The following is an 18,116-nucleotide window of genomic DNA, read 5'->3' as shown; positions in this document are numbered from 1 at the left end:
GCGGTCTGATAACCACTTGACTCTCTTTTACATTTTATGTATCTGAATAAACTTTTGGTATCTTCTTTAATATTATTGGTTAGTTTACTTTTGTATTCCATCTTTACCTTTTTAATGACTTTTTAGTTGCCTTCTGTTGGTTTTTAAAAGCTCCTCAATCCTTTTAATTTCCCACTAATTTTTGCTCTAAGGACTCCCATGTCCTCTTCTCAAAGCTACCATCAACGAAGAGGTATATGAGCCTGAAGGGACACACACAATGTTTGAGGAACAGCTTCTGCCCCACTGCAATCAGATTTCTGAATGGATGAGCTCAATATTTACTACTATATATGCTACTTCAAATTTTTTTCTTTTTTTTGCTCTCTTTTTGCACTACTTATTTAACTTGCTTTGCTTTCTTTTTAATATATACTTATTATAATTTTAGTTTTTATTATTAGTTATACAATGTACTGCTGCCTCAAAACAACAATTTCACAACATATGCCAGTGATTTTAAACCTGATTCTGGTTCTTCCAGCAGATTATTTGTTGCTCCAGGAGTTTGAAGCCCAGATGAACAGACTTAAGAATAGTCATGAAACTTCTGAACCAACGGCCTGAACTAACCTGATTCTGATTCAGGCATTTCAATAATACTGCGTTTTTGTTAAGAGAATACACTTTTAAATGAATAAGCTAACTGGAAATAATGATTAAATTAATTGAAATAATTGTATATGCTTTGACAAATGTACAGTGCCATAAGAACAAGTCAGACCAAGAAAACAATACAGAGGTAAATCAGGTACCTTTCGAACGTCAGAGCTCTTTGGCTCTGTTGTCCACGTGATGATTCGTGATACTGCCAGACGTGTTTCACTAGAGTTTACAAAATCTGCTGGCTCCATTTGTATCGTCAGGGTCTCAATGTATTTCAAAATGGCAACTTTCACCTGCAATTTGCAAAGCAAAATCTGAAAGTGCTTTTTTCACTTCACACATGTTGCCATAACTTAGATAAAGTTAAAACAATAACAAATAATCAAGCATTAATAAATAAATTTAGTTCAGAAATTCTCAAGGAAAAAACCATGAACAGAAGCAGAGTAAAATCATAAAGACCTCATATTTTAGTTGGGAGACAAGTGAAGAGATCTTCACTTGCTGAGAAGTGAAGAGTTGCTTGTCACAGGCTGAGATTTTTAAAATTATGCCAGATGACTGGAGGATGGTGAATGAGGTCCCTCTTTTCAAATAGTATGGCAGAGAATATGACAGTATTAGGAAGTTATTGAAAAAGAAATTCTGAGGGATAGGATTAATGCACACTTGGAAAAAGAATGTTAATGAGCAGAGGGATCTTAGGGTCCAAGCTCATAGCTCCCTGTAAGTGAATAAATAGATTGATTTGGAGGTAAAGAAGGCATAAGGCGTGTTTGCCTTTATTAGGCAAGGCATTGAATTCAAAAGTCAGAAGGTTATGTTGCAGCTTTATAAAACTCTCGTCAGGCTGCGTTTGGAGTATTGCATACAGTTCTGGTCATCTCATTATAGGAAGAATGTTGAGGCCTTCGAAAGGGGGCAGAAAAGGTTTACCAGGATGCTGCCTGGATTAGAGGACATGAGCTATAATGAGATAATGAAATACAAGATTATGAGAGGCTTATATAGAGTAGACAGACAGTATTTTTATCCCCAGGGTTAAAATATTTGATATCAGAGGGCATGCAATCAGGTGAGAGGGGGTAATTTCAAATGAGAAGCAAGATTTTTAACACAGAAAGTGGTGGGTGCCTTGAATGTGCTGACTGGGGTGGTAGTAGAGGCAGATACATTAGACTTTTACGAGAAGTTCAGATAGACAGATGAATGTGAGGAAATCGGAAGGATATGGACATTGCATAGGCAGAGGGGATTAGTTTAGTTAACCTCTTGATTATTAATTTAATTGGTTCAGTGCAACATTGTGGGCTAAGGGGCCCATTCCTGTGCTGTATTATTCTACGTTCTATGTGATCTGAGATGGCCATCATGGCTGTGTCAACAGAGGACATAGCTGTCAATTTGATTGTATTTTTTGAGTAATTAACAAAGAGCAATGATGAGGGGAGGGCAGTATAGTAGATGTGGTCTACATGGACTTTAAAATGATCTTTGACAAGGTTGTCATGGTAGATCATTCCAAAAGGTTAGGGCCCATGATGTCAAATAGGATCCAAAAGTGGCTTAGTAATAGAGGACAGAAGATAATAGTAGAAGACCGTTTTCGTGGTTAGATGCCTGTGACTAATGTTACTCCACAGCGATCAGTGCTGTTGTGATATACGTGAATGATTTGCACATGGATGCAGTAGGTATGATTGTTCACCATTGCTAGATTAGACGGTATAATTGTTGTTTTCTTTGCAGCTTAACTTTTATGCCTGCTAATATTGTAATATAACGACCCATATACATGTAACTGTTTAGATCTTAAGACTATAAGACATAGGAGCAGTATTAGGCCATTTGGCCCACTGAGTCTACTCTGCCATTCAATCATGGCTGATCCTTTTTTTTCTTCTCCTTTTCTTGCGATCATATATGTGTAACACTTACCCAACAGGCTGGTATATGTCTAGGGGAAAAGGAGATCCAGCCACACACCAATCCCACCTCCCGTACACGCAGGTGCTGTGAGAATCGAGTTTATGCCTCGCGCCCGCCCACAGTATCAAACCCAGAACAAATACTGTTATGAAATACACTTTAAAGAGTTTACTAAAATTAAAAGAGTATTAGGCAATACAATATGTATGCAAGGGAAAAAAACAAAAAGGCGCCAACTTATCAAAGTTCAGTCAGTTTAGTGCACATCGTTGGAGCTCAAACATCGAACCATTCGACCCCTCGTCGCTTGCCTCCGACCTCCACGTCTTCGCACCTAGGACCACCCCCGGTGGTCTTCCGAGCAGTGCAGAGCACGTACACCTTCCTCGGCGTCTTCCTCCCGACTCTCCACGTCTTCGCACCTAGGACCACGCCCGGTGGTCTTCTGAGCAGTGCAGCGCACGTCCACCTTCCTCGACGTCCTCCTCCCGGCTCTCTACCAAAAGCCCGTGAAAAACCCCTCCCCCAAGTTCCCAGACTCACAAGACAAAATAACATTCCCCATTGGTTAACAAATGAATACAATTACCATATCAACAAGTATAAAGCAAAACAACTGCGAGAGAAACACTTATCAAAGAAGCATTCCTACTCTTAACAAACCAAAAACCCCATTTTGAGTAACATACACAGGACATTGTACGTATGCAATTGTTCACTGTGCACCTTCGTGGTTACAGTTCTTTGCAAGTTCTCAAAAGTTCTCTGGCATTGTATTATTTGGCAGATGTATAAGAAGAGTTGACAACTCAGGCCCAGCATCTTTAGTCTTTCTTTCTCTGTTCTTAGCTAATAAGACTTTTGTGTTATATCTTGGTAGTGAGACATATTCAATTTGATTTATTAAAGAACAGCAAAGTATGGACAATAAAAGAAAGTGAAAAGCAAGAGTAAGGTTTGATTTCCTGAAAGCTGCATTTATTAGAGTTCATGGAAAGAAAGGCAGATGATCTGGAAAACTGAGTCCATTGTGCAAAATGATCCTCTCAGGTTACAACTGCAAAATTCAATGATGATTTCTGTATTTACAACTAACCTTCAAATTTGGAGTCTGTGTCTGATCCACTGTGAAACGCATCAAAATGCTGAACTGAAGGTCATTTGGGAATGACTCCCTGCAAAACAAGATTTAAAAGAAGTGCTGTCAGCTCATTGACATTCTTATCTTTTAACATCTCACTGCATTGCACACCACAACTTTCAATGTTGTTTTCTTTTATGTTTCTGCAAAGACTAATGAATAAATAATAATTGCACAGCATTTGTCAATAAAGTCCATTTGTACTGCAGTTCTCCAAAGTATAGTACTTTGCTCATTCTGTAGACTGACAACTTAATTGGCTGGTTGCATCACAGCCTGGTATGGAAACACCAATGCCCTTGAATGGAAAATCCTACAAAGAATAGCGGATATCGTCGCAAAAACAAAGGAGCTGCTTGTGGATTACAGGAGGAATGGAGATGGGCCCTCAAATCCTAAGAACTTTCTACAAGGGCACAATTGAGAGCATCCTGACTGGCTGCATCACTGCCTGGTATGGGAACTGTACCTCCCTTTATCACAGGACTCTGCAGAGAGTGGTGCAGACAGCCCAGCTTATCTGTAGCTGTGAACTTTCCACGATTCAGGACATTTACAAGGACAAGTGCGTAAAGAGGGCCCAAAGGATCATTGGGGACCCTAATCACCCCAACTATAATCTACTGCAGCTACTACCATCTGGGAAACAGTACCGCAACATAAAAGCCAGGACCAACAGGCTCTGGGACAGCTTCTTCCACCAGGCCATCAGACTGATTAACTCACGCAGATTTGAGTGTACTCTATATTACACTGACCTATTTATTATAAATTATTATAAATTACTATGATTGCACATTTAGACAGAGACAAGGAGTAAAAACCTTTACGTTGCTTTATGTGAAGGATGTAAGAAATAAATTCAATTCTTTTCACATATAAGTGAACCGTTAAAGAATATACAACAGCACAGCACGAACCCTACAGCCCACATCATGGCCTACTCCAAGATCAATCTAACCCTTCCCTCCTACATAGCCCTCCATTTTTCTATCATCGATGTGCCTATTTAAGAGTCTCTTAAAAGTCCAGAGCATATCTGCCTCTATCATCTCACCCTTTTGTGTGCTGTCAGTCAACAACATTCAGATGCTAATCATCTCACATCATCACCATGGCACTGCCATTGATTGAAATAAGCTGCAGATGGTTGTAAAACTAGTCAGCTCCATCATGGGCACTACCCTCCGTAGTATCCAGGACATGCCCTCTTCTCATTGCTACCATCAGGAAGGAGGTGCAGAAGCCTGAAGGCACACACTCAGGAACAACTTCTTCCTCTCTGCCATCTGATTTCTGAATGAACACTACCTCACTATTTTTCTATTTCTATACCTTTGCACTATTTAACTATTTTACCTATACAGTGTCAATAAAAAAGTACTCACCCCCCCTTAGAAGTTTTTATGTTTTATTGTTTTACCACACTGAATCCCAGTGGATTTAATTTGGCTTTTTTTGGCACTGATCTACAGGAAGATTCTTTCGTGTCAAAGTGAAAACAGATGTGTACAGAGTGATCACAATTAATTACAAGTATATAACACAAAATAATCGACAGCATAAATATTCATTCCCTTCAGTTCAGTATTTAGTAGATCCACCTTTGGCAGCAATTACAGCCTTGAGTCTCTGTGGATAGGTCTCCATCAGCTTTGCATATCTGGACTGCAATTTTTCCCCATTCTTCTTTAAAAAATTATTCAAGCTCAGTCAGATTGCATGTGGATCGTGAGCGAAAAGCCTTTTTCAAGTTCGGCCACAAATTCTCAATTGGATTGAGGTCTGGACTCTGGTTTAGCCACTGCAGAACATTAACTTTGTTGGGGAGGTCTCAAGATGGCGCTTATAGAGTGAAGCAGCTTTAGGCTTTGCTCCAAACCTTTTACCCTACAAACACCCCCTAATTGATCTTTTTACACCTATTCTAAAGGTGTTTAAACATATGAAACTTTTTTCAACTGTTTGAATCATTTTCAACTCGGTGAAATGTCTAAAGCAAAGGAATCGAAACAGACGAAAGAACCGATAACTTTAGAAGCAATTGCGAATCTTATAGACGATAGACTTGCAAAACTGGAGAGTAAATTAACCGCAAGTGGATAAGTTTGATAAAATGGATAAGTTTGATGAAATGTTTAAGGCACTTGATGCAAAATTTCAAGTACTTACATTGGAGTCACAAAAACAACAAGCAAGTATTTTAGCTCTTGAAGAAGCCGCTCGTAAGAGAGATCTTATAATTGAAACTTTGCAACAACAGCAAACTTAGACTTCTCAACAATTGGATCGTTATAAGTCTAAGATTATTGATCTTGAAAATTGCTCTCGAAGACAAAATCTTCGGTTAATCGGGATTCCGGAAAAATTTGAGAATGGCGATCTCATTGTTTTTTTCTCCAAATTTTTAATGGACGTCTTTGGCTCAGAAGTACTGGATTCCCCTCTAATGATCGACCGTGTACATCGCGTCTCTCGTTTTCATTCAGATTCAAGCTTGAAACCGCGACAAATAATTCTCCAGATCCACTATCCTCATACCAAAGAGCGTTTGATTCGGGCTGCTCGGAAAAAGGGTATGATCAGTTTTCATGATTTTAAATTTCGTATTCTGGAAAACTACAGTCCTGAAGTTTTAAGGGCAAGGATGGCTTTTAAATCGGTTATGTCGGAAATTCATCAGAAAGGCTACAAGCAAGCGTTGCTATTTCCAGCACATCTGAGAGTTTCTTTCGAGGATGGAACTTATCGGCTGTTTAAATCTCCAGCGGATGCTCAAAGTTTTCTGGAAGAATAACATTTTATCGGCTTGACTAATGTAATAATTAGTATATAAGATTTGGATCATTTAAAAAATTATGTTTTTTTTAACGTATGGCTTACATGTATTTTCTATACATGGTAGAAGTTCGTTTTTGGTTTATTCTGAGTTTGTTATTTTTTCATATTATCAATATTATCTGTTAGTTTTGAAAATAATCTACTAAGATTTTGTTTTCAAGTTTGTATACACTTTTTTATATTTTTAACGTTTAAATATTAAGATTAAAAAAAACAAAATGTCGTTTTTTCTTCCCGAAAGGCTTTAGTGCCTGAAACGTCATATCCGTTTTGATGTGTTTGAAGAAGTTTTGAACTTTCTTTTAAAACACTAATTCAGTATTATTCATTTATGGGTTTTATTATTTTTTTTAAATACTTTTGTTTTATATATATAATACTAATTTTATATTTTAGTTTTTGTTATATCAACCCTTTCTTATAATATGGGTGGTTTGTATCTTCTATTCAATTTTTTTCTGTGAGTTGCCGTCTCGAGACATGAGGGTAATTTTAGTGTTAGATTGCTTGCTTGCCTCTTTTTGGCTTTTTTCCTGGGGTTTTGAGGGTGGAGGGAGGGGGATTTTTCTTTTTTCTTTTTCTTTCGCTTGCTTTTTGCTTAGTTTCACTTCATGGGCTTATATGAAACTACAAAAATGGTTGCAGTGCCGTGACTTCCGGTTTCTCCTTGAACTTACTTCCTTCTTCCGGATTCATGAGTTTATCTTTTTTTCAACCTTATGTGTTAATTGTAATAAATATTGTCAAATTGGATAGGGTTATTAATTTTGTTTCTTGGAATACTAATGGTTTAAATCATCTGATTAAACGGAAAAAAATATTCAAAGTATTCCATAGAATGAACACTAATGTTATTTTTGTACAAGAGACTCATGTAAGGAAGGTGGATAGTCAACGCTTTTTTAGGTTTTGGAAAGATCAACAATATCCCGCGAATTCTCAAGCCAAAGTAAGAGGCGTTTCCATTTTTATAGATTCTTCAACCTCTTTTATACATCATGAAACAATTTCAGACCCACAAGGTAGATTTTTGCTTATCACTGGTCTACTTTTTAATCCAAAAGTTGTTCTAGACAACGCTTATGCTCCAAATACTGATTGTCCGGAATTTTTTAAGTGTCTATTTACATCCTTTCCCAATTTGAATCAGTACAGACTGATAATGGGTGGGGACTTTAACTGTTGTTTAAACCCTTCGATGGATAGATCCAAGCCCATCCAAGTTCTTCCGAATAAATTGGCTTCTCTTATCAACTTCTTTATGACTGATTCAGCAATTTTTGAAATTTGGCGTTTTCTACACCCCAATGACAAAGAGTTTTCATACTTTTCTCATGTTTATCACAATTACTCAAAAATTTATTACTTTTTCATTGATCACCGTTTGCTTACAGATGTTATCGATTGTAAATATGACTCTATTACTATTTCTGATCATGCACCTTTGAAGTTATCTATTAAGATAATGGACTCATTTACTAATGTTAAATCTTGGAGGTTTAACTCTATTTTATTGCAGGACTCAGACTTAGTCAATTTTATCAAACAACAAATTGATTTGTTTTTTTTTCAACAAATTTTACAGCAGAGATCTCTAGTGGAATTTTATGGGACACTTTTAAAGCCTTTATTCGTGGGCAGATTATTTCATACCCTGCTGGAGTTAGGAAATGAACTAATTCTAAAATATTAACATTGGTTGATAAAATCAAAGCAATTGATAGGATTTACTCAGTGACTCCTAGCAAAGAACTCTATAAAGAAAGAGTGGAACTCCAAATGGAACATAATTTGTTATTATCCTCTTCGATTGAAAATCAATTATTTAAATCTAGAACTCAATTTTATGTGTATGAAGATAAGTCTGGTAAATTATTGGCTAATCAATTGAAAACTGCTTTGGCTAAACGACAGATTACTAGGATTCGTAAACAAGATGGTACTCTAACGATCGACCATAAAGAGATAAATAAAGCCTTTCAAGATTCTTATAATTCCTTATATCAATCAGAATTTGCTGAGGATTCTTCTATAATAAATGAATTTTTAAGGAAATTGAATATTCCAAAATTAACAGTAGAGGATAATGTATTTTTAGATACACCTATCACGGAAACTGAAATAAAAAAGGCTATTTTTTCAATGAATTCTGGTAAAGCTTCTGGTCCAGATGGTTATTCTGCAGAATTTTTAAAATCTTTTTCCTCTATACTTTCTCCTTGGCTTTGTAAAATTTTTAAAGATGCATTAATTATAGGCAAATTGCAACAATCTTTTTATGAAGCTTCTATTTCATTAATTCTTAAAAAAGATAAAGACCCTATTGAGTGTGCATTCTATCGGCCTATATCCTTGCTGAACACGGATTTTAAGATTTTTAGTAAAATTTTGGCTATTAGATTAGAAAATATATTACCTTGAATCATTTCTGAAGATCAGACTGGATTTATTAAAAATCGCTATTCATCTTTTAACATTAGAAAATTAATAAATATTATTTACACTTCCTCACCCAAAATACCAGAATGTGTCATTTCTCTAGATGCTGAAAAAGCATTTGATAGAGTTGAATGGCCATATTTATTTAATACAATGCAGCATTTTAATTTTAGTTCAAAATTTATATCATGGATTAAATTAATATACTATAAACCCTTGGCTTCGGTTTTTATCAATAATCAAAGATCTCCTTTTTTTCAGTTATTCCGTGGTACAAGGCAAGGTTGCCCTTTAAGTCCTTTACTATTTGACATCGCTCTAGAACCTTTGGCTATAGCTATTCATGAATCACCTAATATTTTTGGTATTACTCGTGGGGCGGGGACGTATAAGTTATCATTATATGCTGATGATTTGTTACTATACATATCTGACCCTGAGAGATCTATTCCTGCTATTTTGTCTTTGCTTGCTCAATTTAGTAACTTTTCTGGTTATAAATTGAATTTTAACAAGAGTGAACTATTTCCATTAAATATGCAAGTTCCAATTTATAAACATTTACCATTTAAGGTTATTACAGATTATTTTACTTATTTAGGTATTAAAATTACTAAAAAGCACAAAGATTTATTTAAAGCTAACTTTTTACCTTTAATTGACCAGATTAAGTAACTTGCTACCAGGTGGTCTCCACTATCTTTGTCATTGGTTGGTAGAATTAATGCTGTTAAGATGATGGTATTACCCAAATTCTTATATTTATTTCAAGCATTACCAATTTTTATTCCTAAATCTTTTTTTGATATTACCGACTCCAAAATATCTTCTTATCTTTGGCAGAATAAAAATCCTCGACTAGGCAAAAAATATTTACAGAAGCCTAAGAAGGAAGGTGGTTTGGCTTTGCCAAATTTGAGATTTTATTACTGGGCAGTTAATATACGATATTTAATACTTTGGACACAAGAATTGACTACAGCTGCCTGCCCACAATGGGTAAATTTGGAATGTAAATCTGTACAAGACTTTTCGTTGTTTTCAATCTTAGGATCTTCACTTCCTTTTTCTTTATCTAAATTGAATAAACAATTAACTAATCCTATTGTCAAATACACATTGCGAATCTGGTTTCAATTTTGTAAATTTTTTGGTTTGATTAAGTTTATTCTATCATGTCCTATAGTATCTAATTATTTTTTTCAGCCTTCCTTTATGGATCAAACTTTTTTTAATGGAAAACAAAAGGCATAACATGTTTTCGTGATTTGTTTTTAGATGATAACGTTATGTCCTTTGAACAGTTATCTAATAAATATAATTTACCTAAAACTCATTTTTTTAGATAGTTGGAAATTAGAAAATTTTTGTATAATGAGTTACAGTCTTTTTCGAAACTAGGTCCATTGGACATTACGGAAAGAATTTTGGCTCTGAATCCTTCTCAAAAGGGTTTAGTAGCTGTCATTTATAATATGATTATGAATATATAGCCAGATGTATCAGAAAAAAATTAAGAAGGAATGGGAAGAAGAACTTCATTATCTTATATCCACTGAGCAATGGGAGAAAATGTTACTATTAGTTAATTCGTCCTCGATTTGTGCTAAACACGCTCTAATACAATTTAAGGTTGTACATAGAGCTCATATGTCTAAGGATAAACTTGCTTGATATTATTCTTATGTTAATTCAACCTGTGACAGATGTCATTTTGATGTTGCCTCATTAACCCATATGTTTTGGTCTTGCCCTTGTTTACAAAATTACTGGAAAGATATTTTCAGTATTATTTCAAGAGTTTTGAATATTAATATCCTTTTACTGCAATATTTGGTTTGCCAATGGTGGCTAATAGTTGTCTATCCTCTTCATCCCGACAAATGATTGCATTTGTTACACTAATGGCTAGAAGATCTATTCTATTGAATTGGAAAGAAATTAATCCTCCAATTATATTTCAGTGGTTTTCTCAAACCATTTCTTGTTTGAGCTTAGAAAAAATCAGAAGTGTTGTTTTTGACCCTTCAGTTAAATTTGAAGAAACTTGGAGACCATTTATTCAACATTTTCATATGAGTTGAATTGTCTTTTCCTAAACCTTACTTATATTATCCTTAATTGTTTGGATGGAGGTTCGGAGTTACTGGCACTACTGTATATGTACTTAACATTATTCAATGGCCCATGTTGGTTAGTGTTTTTTTCTTCTTTTTTTTTTCTGGGGTCTTTTTTTTTCTTTTTATTTCTTTGTTCATCAATGTTATGAGTTTGGGAGGTTAAATATTTTATTATTATATGAATGTCTATTTAAACTATTAATTATGTACTCTCAAACACTTTGTATTCATGTTTCATTTATGTTTGTTTAAAATTAATAAAAAGGTTTAAAAAGAAAAGAAAGAAAACTTTGTTATTTTTAAGCCACTCTTGTTTAGCTTTGGCTTTATGCTTGGGGTCATTGTCTTCCTGGAAAACAAATCTTGGGGCAAAGTCGCAGTTCTCTTACAGGCTGCATCAGGTTATCCACCAGGATTTCCCTGTATTCTGCTTCATGGTAGGAATGGTGTGTTATTGATAATGTGCAGTGTTTGGCTTTGTCTGATGGCTAAAAAGCTCAATTTTGGTTTCATCAGACCATGAAACCAGCTGACTTCAGAGTCCCCTACATATCTTCTAGCAAACTCTAGCCGAGATTTCATGTGAGATTGTTTTCCAAAAGTGCCTTTCCCTTAGCCATTCTTCCATAAAGCTGTGACAGCCGTCTCCAATCTCAGCCTCTGAAGTTTGTAACTCCTCCACAGGTCTCTTGGTAACTTCCCTCACTAGCCCCCTTCTTGCATGGTCACTGAGTTTTTAAGGACAGCTTGCTCGAGGCAGATTTAAAGCTGTGCCATATTTCCATTTCTTGATGAATGACTTAACTACTCCAAGGGCTATTCAGTGACTTGGAAATTTTCTTGTATCCATCTCCTGACTTGTGTTTTTCAATAATCTTTTCGTAGAGTTGTTTGGAGTGTTCTTTTGTCTTCATGATGTCATTTTTAACAAAGATACTGACTCCACAATGGTTGGACCTTCCAGTTGCAGGTGTATTTTTACTACAACCAATTGAAACACTTTGAACGCACATGGTGATTGCCATTTAAATAATTATATGTCTACTAAAACCAATTGGCTGCATCAGTGATGATTTGGTGTATCGTATTAAAGGGAGTAAATACTTATGGAATCAATTATTTTGTGTTTTATATTTGTAATTAATTTAGATCACTTTGTAGAGATCAGATATCACTTTGACAGGAAAGTCTCTTTCTGTCAATCAGTGTCAAAAAAAGCCAAATTAAATCTACTGTGATTCAATGTTGTATAACAATAAAACATGAAAACTTCCAAGGTGGCGGGCATGTGAGTACTTTTTTGGCACTGTGTATATTTACTGTAATTCACAGTTTTTTCCCTCTATTATTAGGTATTGCATTGTACTGTTGCAGCAAAGTTAAAAAGTTTCACAACATACAGTATGCCAGTGATATTAAACCTGATTCTGATCGGCTCACAGTGCAATTCCAAAATAATTTCAGACAAAATATCATCATCAATGCAGGCTGCCCTAGTGATGGCTGTGGTGAGGAAAATACAGCTGTCCATTGCTTGGGAGACTGTGGATTTGCTAACAGGGCAAGGAGACGGATGTGTGTCCTTTTCTCAATGCAGGTAGCTGCATAACAGAGGGCTGTCCTAGGACACAAACTGAGACAGATATTGGATGCTGCTAGAAGATCATCAACTCAGTGAAAGGCTCTCTTCAGTCTGCCCAAGACTTGCTGGTTTTCCAGCACAGCGAGATGTCTGAAATGGAATACAGCACCCTGGCACACGCCAAGCTGTAGCAGTATGGGCTGAGGAATGCACTGAAGCACAGTACAGGAACCGCAAAGACTCTGTAAGGACCACAGTCTCCAGAACAGGGAGGGGCTCAGTTGGGTGGGGAAGCCCCTTAAACACTGAAATTGTTCAACACCCAGGGGGCCACAAGCAGCAAGAGTACCACAGTCTAATAAAAAATTGTTAACAGAAGCGTATTGGTAGTGACCAAACTGGAGTTGCGGTGGGCGGGGAGGTGGGAACTAGAGCAGATAGAATTGAAATCAGAATCAGATTTAATATGTATCATGAAATCTGTTGTATTGTGGCAGCAATACATAATAATAAAAGCTATAAATCACAGTAAGAAGTACATATAGAAAAGAAAAATTAAATTAAATAAGCAGTGCAAAAAGAGGGAAAAATACAGAGTGTTTGTGGGGAAAGATGGAGTTAAGCCTTCATACAAACTCAGGAATTGAAAGACTGAGCATGGTGGGACTGAAGTTCTGAGTTATGTACTTTTACCATTCAAGGAGTATTGTAGGAAAAGTGGATACACTTCAGGCAAGGGTCAGCACGTGGAATTATGACATTGTAGCCATTCATGAGACTTGGTTGTGGGAGCAGGACTGGCAGCTTAATGTTCCAGGAATGAGTGGGAGGAATTAGTGGGAAATTAAAAGATTGGGAAGCTTTCAGAAGGGAAAGCTGGGAAAGAGGGAGAAGAGGGGAGTGGGAGTGATGGGGGCCTCAACAGTCAGGGGAAAAGAAGGAGATTTTGTGCACACGAACAGGACGCTTGGATGGTACATTGCCTCCCAGGTGTCAGAGTCCAGGACGTCTGGAGGGGGGAGGGAGAACAGCCAGATTTCTTGGTACATATTCATACCAATGACACAGGAAGGAAAAGCAAAGAAGTCCTGAAGGAGAATTTACAGAGCTAGGCAGAAAGCTGGGATGCAGAACCTCCAAAGTAATAATTTCTGGATTGCTACCTGTGTCACACGCCAGTGAGTGTAGAAACAGGATGATTTGGCAGATAAATGTGTGGCTGAGAAGTTGGGCAGGGTGTCAGGTTCTTGGATCATTGGGATTGCTTCTGGAGGCAATATGAACTGTACAAAAGTGACGGATTGCACCTGAACCCAAAGGGGATCAATATTCTTCTGGGCAGGTTTGTTAAGAGATGCTGGGGAGGGTTTAAACTAATTCGGCAGGGGGTGGGAATGGAGTGAAGGGAGTTTGGATAGGATGGATGATTAATAAAAGCAAAGCCAGTGTGACTCAGACTGTCAGGAAGACCATGCAGCTGATAGGACAAAATTGCAGCCAGCAGGGTGAGTGCATTAGGGATGCAGAATCAAAAATGGTAGCAAGTACAGTACTCAGAGTGCTATATCTCAATGCACGGAGTATTAAGAAATAAGGTGGATGATCTTGTTGCACTTTTACAGATTGCTAGGTATGATGTTGCGGCCATCACTGGATCATGGTTGAGGAATGGTTGTAGTTGGGAGCTGAAAGTCCAAGGTTACACATTGCATTAGAGGTATAGGAAAGTAGGTGGGGTGGGGGGTGGTATGATTCTGCTGGTAAAGAATGGCATCAAATCTCAGCAGAAAGATGTGACATAGGTTCAGAAGATGTTGAATCCTTGTTGGTTGAATTAAGAAGCTGCAAGGGTAAAAGGACCCCGATGGCAGTTATATACAGGCCTCCCAACAATCGCTGGGATGTGGACTACAAATTACAACAGGAAATAGAAAAGGCATGTCAAATAAGGTAATATTGTGATAGTCATGGGGGATTTTAACTTGCAGGTCGATTTGGAAAATCAGGTAGGTAATGTATCTTAAGAGAGTGAGTTTGTTGAATGCCAATGAGATGGCTTTTTAGAGCAGTTTGTCCTTAAGTCTATGAGGGGATCAGCTATACTGGATTGGGTGTTATGTAATGAACCGGAGGCGATTAGAGAGCTTAAGGTAAAAGAACTCTTAGGAGACAGTGATCACAATATGATTGTGTTCAACTTGAAATTTGATAGGGAGAACGTAAAGTCTGATGCAACAGTATCTTACTGGAGTAAAGGAAAATACAGTGGCACGAGAGAGGAGTCGGCCAAAGTAAATTGGAAGGAGATGTTGGCAGGGATGACAGCAGAGCAGCAAATGGCTTGAGTTTCTGAGAAAAATGAGGAGGGCACAGGGTATATGTATTTCAAAAACAAAAAATACTCAAATGGCAAAACAGTACAACTGTAGCTGACAAGGGAAGTTAAAGCTAATGTAAAAGCAAGCGAGGGCATACAACAAAGCAAAAATTAGTGGGAAGATGGAAAATTGGGAAGCTTTTAAAAGCCTACAGAGCACAACTAAAAGAGTCATTAGGAGGGAAGTGATGAAATATGAAAGCAAGCTAGCAAACAATATCAAAGTGGATAGCAAAAGCTTTTTCAAGTATGTAAGAAATAAAAGAGAGATGACAGTGAATATAGGACCACTACAAAATGAGGCCAGAGAAATAATAATGGGGCACAAGGAGATGACAGATGAACTAACTGAGTATTTTGCATTAGCCTTCACTGTGGAAGACACAAGATACTGTTGTGTGTGAAGGAAGAGAAGTGAGTGCAGTTACTATTACAGGGAAGAAGGTGCTCAAAAAGCTGAAAGACCTAAGGGTACAGAAGTCAGCCAGACCAGATAAACTGCACCCGAGGGTTCTGAAAGAGGGAGCGATAGAAACTGTGGGGGCATTAGTAGTGAACTTTCAAAAATCATTGGACTCTGGCATGGTGCCAGAGGACTGGAAAATTGCAAATGTGACTCCACTCTTTAAGAAAGGAGTAAGGCAGCAGAAAGGAAATTATATAACAGTTAACCCAACCTCAGTGGTTGGGAAGACGTAGGAGTCAATTGTTCAGGATGAGGTTATGGAGTACTTGGTGATATGGGACAAAACAGGACATAGTCACCATTGTTTCCTTCAGGGGATATCTTGCCTGATGAACCTGTTGGAATTCACTAAGGAGATTACAAGTAGGATAGATAAAGGGAAAGAAGTGGATATTATATATTTGGGCTTTCAGAAGGTCATTGACAAGCTGCCACATGAGGTTCCTTACAAAGAGCCCATGGTACTACAGGGAAATGACTGGCATGGTTACAGCATCAGCTGATTGGTAGGAGGCATTGAGTGGGAATAAAAGAATCCTTTTCTGGTTAGTTGCCAGTGATTAGTGGTGCTCAGCAGGAGTCGATACTGGGACCGCTTTTTATGCTGTATAATCAATGATTTAGATGATGGAATAGATGGCTTTGTTGACAAGTTTGCACATGACAGCAAGACTGGTGGAGGGGCAGATAGTGTAGTGGAAACAGGTAGTCTGCAAAAGGATTTAGACAGCTTCGGAGAATGGGCAAGAGAGTGGCAAATGAAATACAATGCTGGAAACTGCATGGTCATGCACTTTGGTAGTAGAATTAAATGTGCAGACTGAAAAATTTCAAATGTCACTTCACTCTTCAAGAAGGGAGAGAGGCAGAAGAATGGAAACTGAGGCTAGTTAGTCTGAACACAGTGGGTGAGAAGATATTGGAGTCAATTGTTAAGGATGTACCCATGGTGTACTTGGAGGCACATGATAAAATAGGCCATAGTCAGCATGGTTTCAAGGGAAAATCTTGCCCGACAAATCTGTTGTAATTCATTGAAAAAATAACAAGCAGGATAGACAAAGGAAAATTGGTTGAAATTGTGTACTTGGATTTTCAAATGGGCTTTGACATGGTGCCACACAGGAGGCTGCTTAAAAAGCTATGGGCCCATGGTATTACAGGAAAGATTTCTGGTTGGCTGCTGGTGACTAGTGGTGTTCCAGAGGGGTCTGTGTTGGGACTGATTCTTTACATGCTGTATGTTAATGATCTTAATGATGGAACTGATGGCTTTGTTACAAAGCTTGCAAATGATACGAAGATAAGTGGAAGAACAGGTAGTTTTGAGGCAGTGAAGAGGCAACAGAAGGACTAGATATATTTGCAGAATGGGCAAAGAAATGGCAGATGGAATACAGGTTCAGGAAGTGCCTGGTGGTACACTTTGGTAGAAGAAATGAAAGGGTTGACTGTTTTCGAAATGGTGAGAAAATACAAAAAATACAGAGGTTCAAAGGGACTTGGAAATGCTTGTGCAGGATTTCCTAAAGGTTAATTTGTAGGTCGAGTCTGTGCTGAGGAAGACAAACGCGATGTTAGTATTCATTTCAAGAGGACTAGAATATAAAAGCAAGAATGTGATGTTGAGACTTTATTAAGCACTGGTAAGGCCTCACTTGAAGTATTGTGAACAGTTTTGTGCCCTTATCTTAGGATGTGCTTAAACTGGAGAGGGTTTAAAGGAGCTTCATGAAAATTATTCCAGGATGGCTCTTGACCTGTATTCATTGGAATTCAGAAGAATGAGGGGTGACCTCATTGAAACCTATTGAATGGTGAAAGGCCTTGATAAAGTGGATGTGGAGAGGATGTTTCCTGTGGTGGGAGAGTCTAAGAACAGAGGCCACAGCCTTAGAATAGAAGGGTGTCCTTTTAGAATGGAGATAAGGAGTAATTTCTTTAGACAGAGAGTGGTGAAATTATGGAATTTGATGCCACCGGCAGCTGTGGAGGCCAAGTCATTGGGTATATTTAAGGCAGAGGTTGATAGATTCTTGATTGGTCAGGGCATGAAGGTATACGGGGAGAAGGCAAGAGATTGGAGCTGAGAGGAAAATTGCATTATCCATGATGAAATGGTGGAGCAGACTCAATTGGCCAAATGGCCTAATTCTGCTCCTATAGACATGGTTTTATGGTCTAAAGTGGGTGGAATGGCATTGAATAGTAAGGGAATATGGCTTCAATGAGATTCACCCTTATCCTTCTGAATTCTAGTGAGCACAGACCCAGAGCCATCAAACGTTCCTCATATGATAACCCTTTCATTCCTGGAATCATTCCTGTGAACCTCCTCTGGACCCTCTTCAATGCCAGCATATCTTTTCTAAGATCAGAATCAGAATCAGAATCAGGTTTATTATCACTAGCATGTGTTGTGAAATTTGTTAACTTAGCAGCAGTAGTTCAATGCAATATATAATATAGAAGAAAAACCCCCAAAATAATAATAATAAATAAATTATGATTTTAATGAAGTCAGTAACAACTTCAGCATACTCATCTAGGTTCGAAGATGAATCCCTGAATATAGT

General features: G+C 37.5%; 1 protein-coding gene across 8 annotated transcripts in view; it reads right to left on the bottom strand.

Annotated features, from left to right (window-relative positions):
• clasp2 (cytoplasmic linker associated protein 2) overlaps positions 1-18,116 on the bottom strand; it is a 376,943-nt gene that overhangs the window by 43,231 nt on the left and 315,596 nt on the right. For all 8 annotated transcript variants that reach the window (XM_059984319.1, XM_059984334.1, XM_059984325.1 and 5 more), the window contains 2 exons: positions 3,671-3,749; positions 795-938 (listed from right to left, as the gene is read on the bottom strand). In XM_059984319.1, the coding sequence (XP_059840302.1) occupies positions 795-938; positions 3,671-3,749 (223 nt within the window). The remainder of the gene's footprint in view (positions 1-794; positions 939-3,670; positions 3,750-18,116) is intronic.

The sequence above is a fragment of the Hypanus sabinus genome, chromosome 1 (genome assembly GCF_030144855.1).
Source record: "Hypanus sabinus isolate sHypSab1 chromosome 1, sHypSab1.hap1, whole genome shotgun sequence".
In the NCBI taxonomy this organism is placed as follows: domain Eukaryota; kingdom Metazoa; phylum Chordata; class Chondrichthyes; order Myliobatiformes; family Dasyatidae; genus Hypanus; species Hypanus sabinus.
This window is presented reverse-complemented; position numbering and strand designations above follow the sequence as displayed.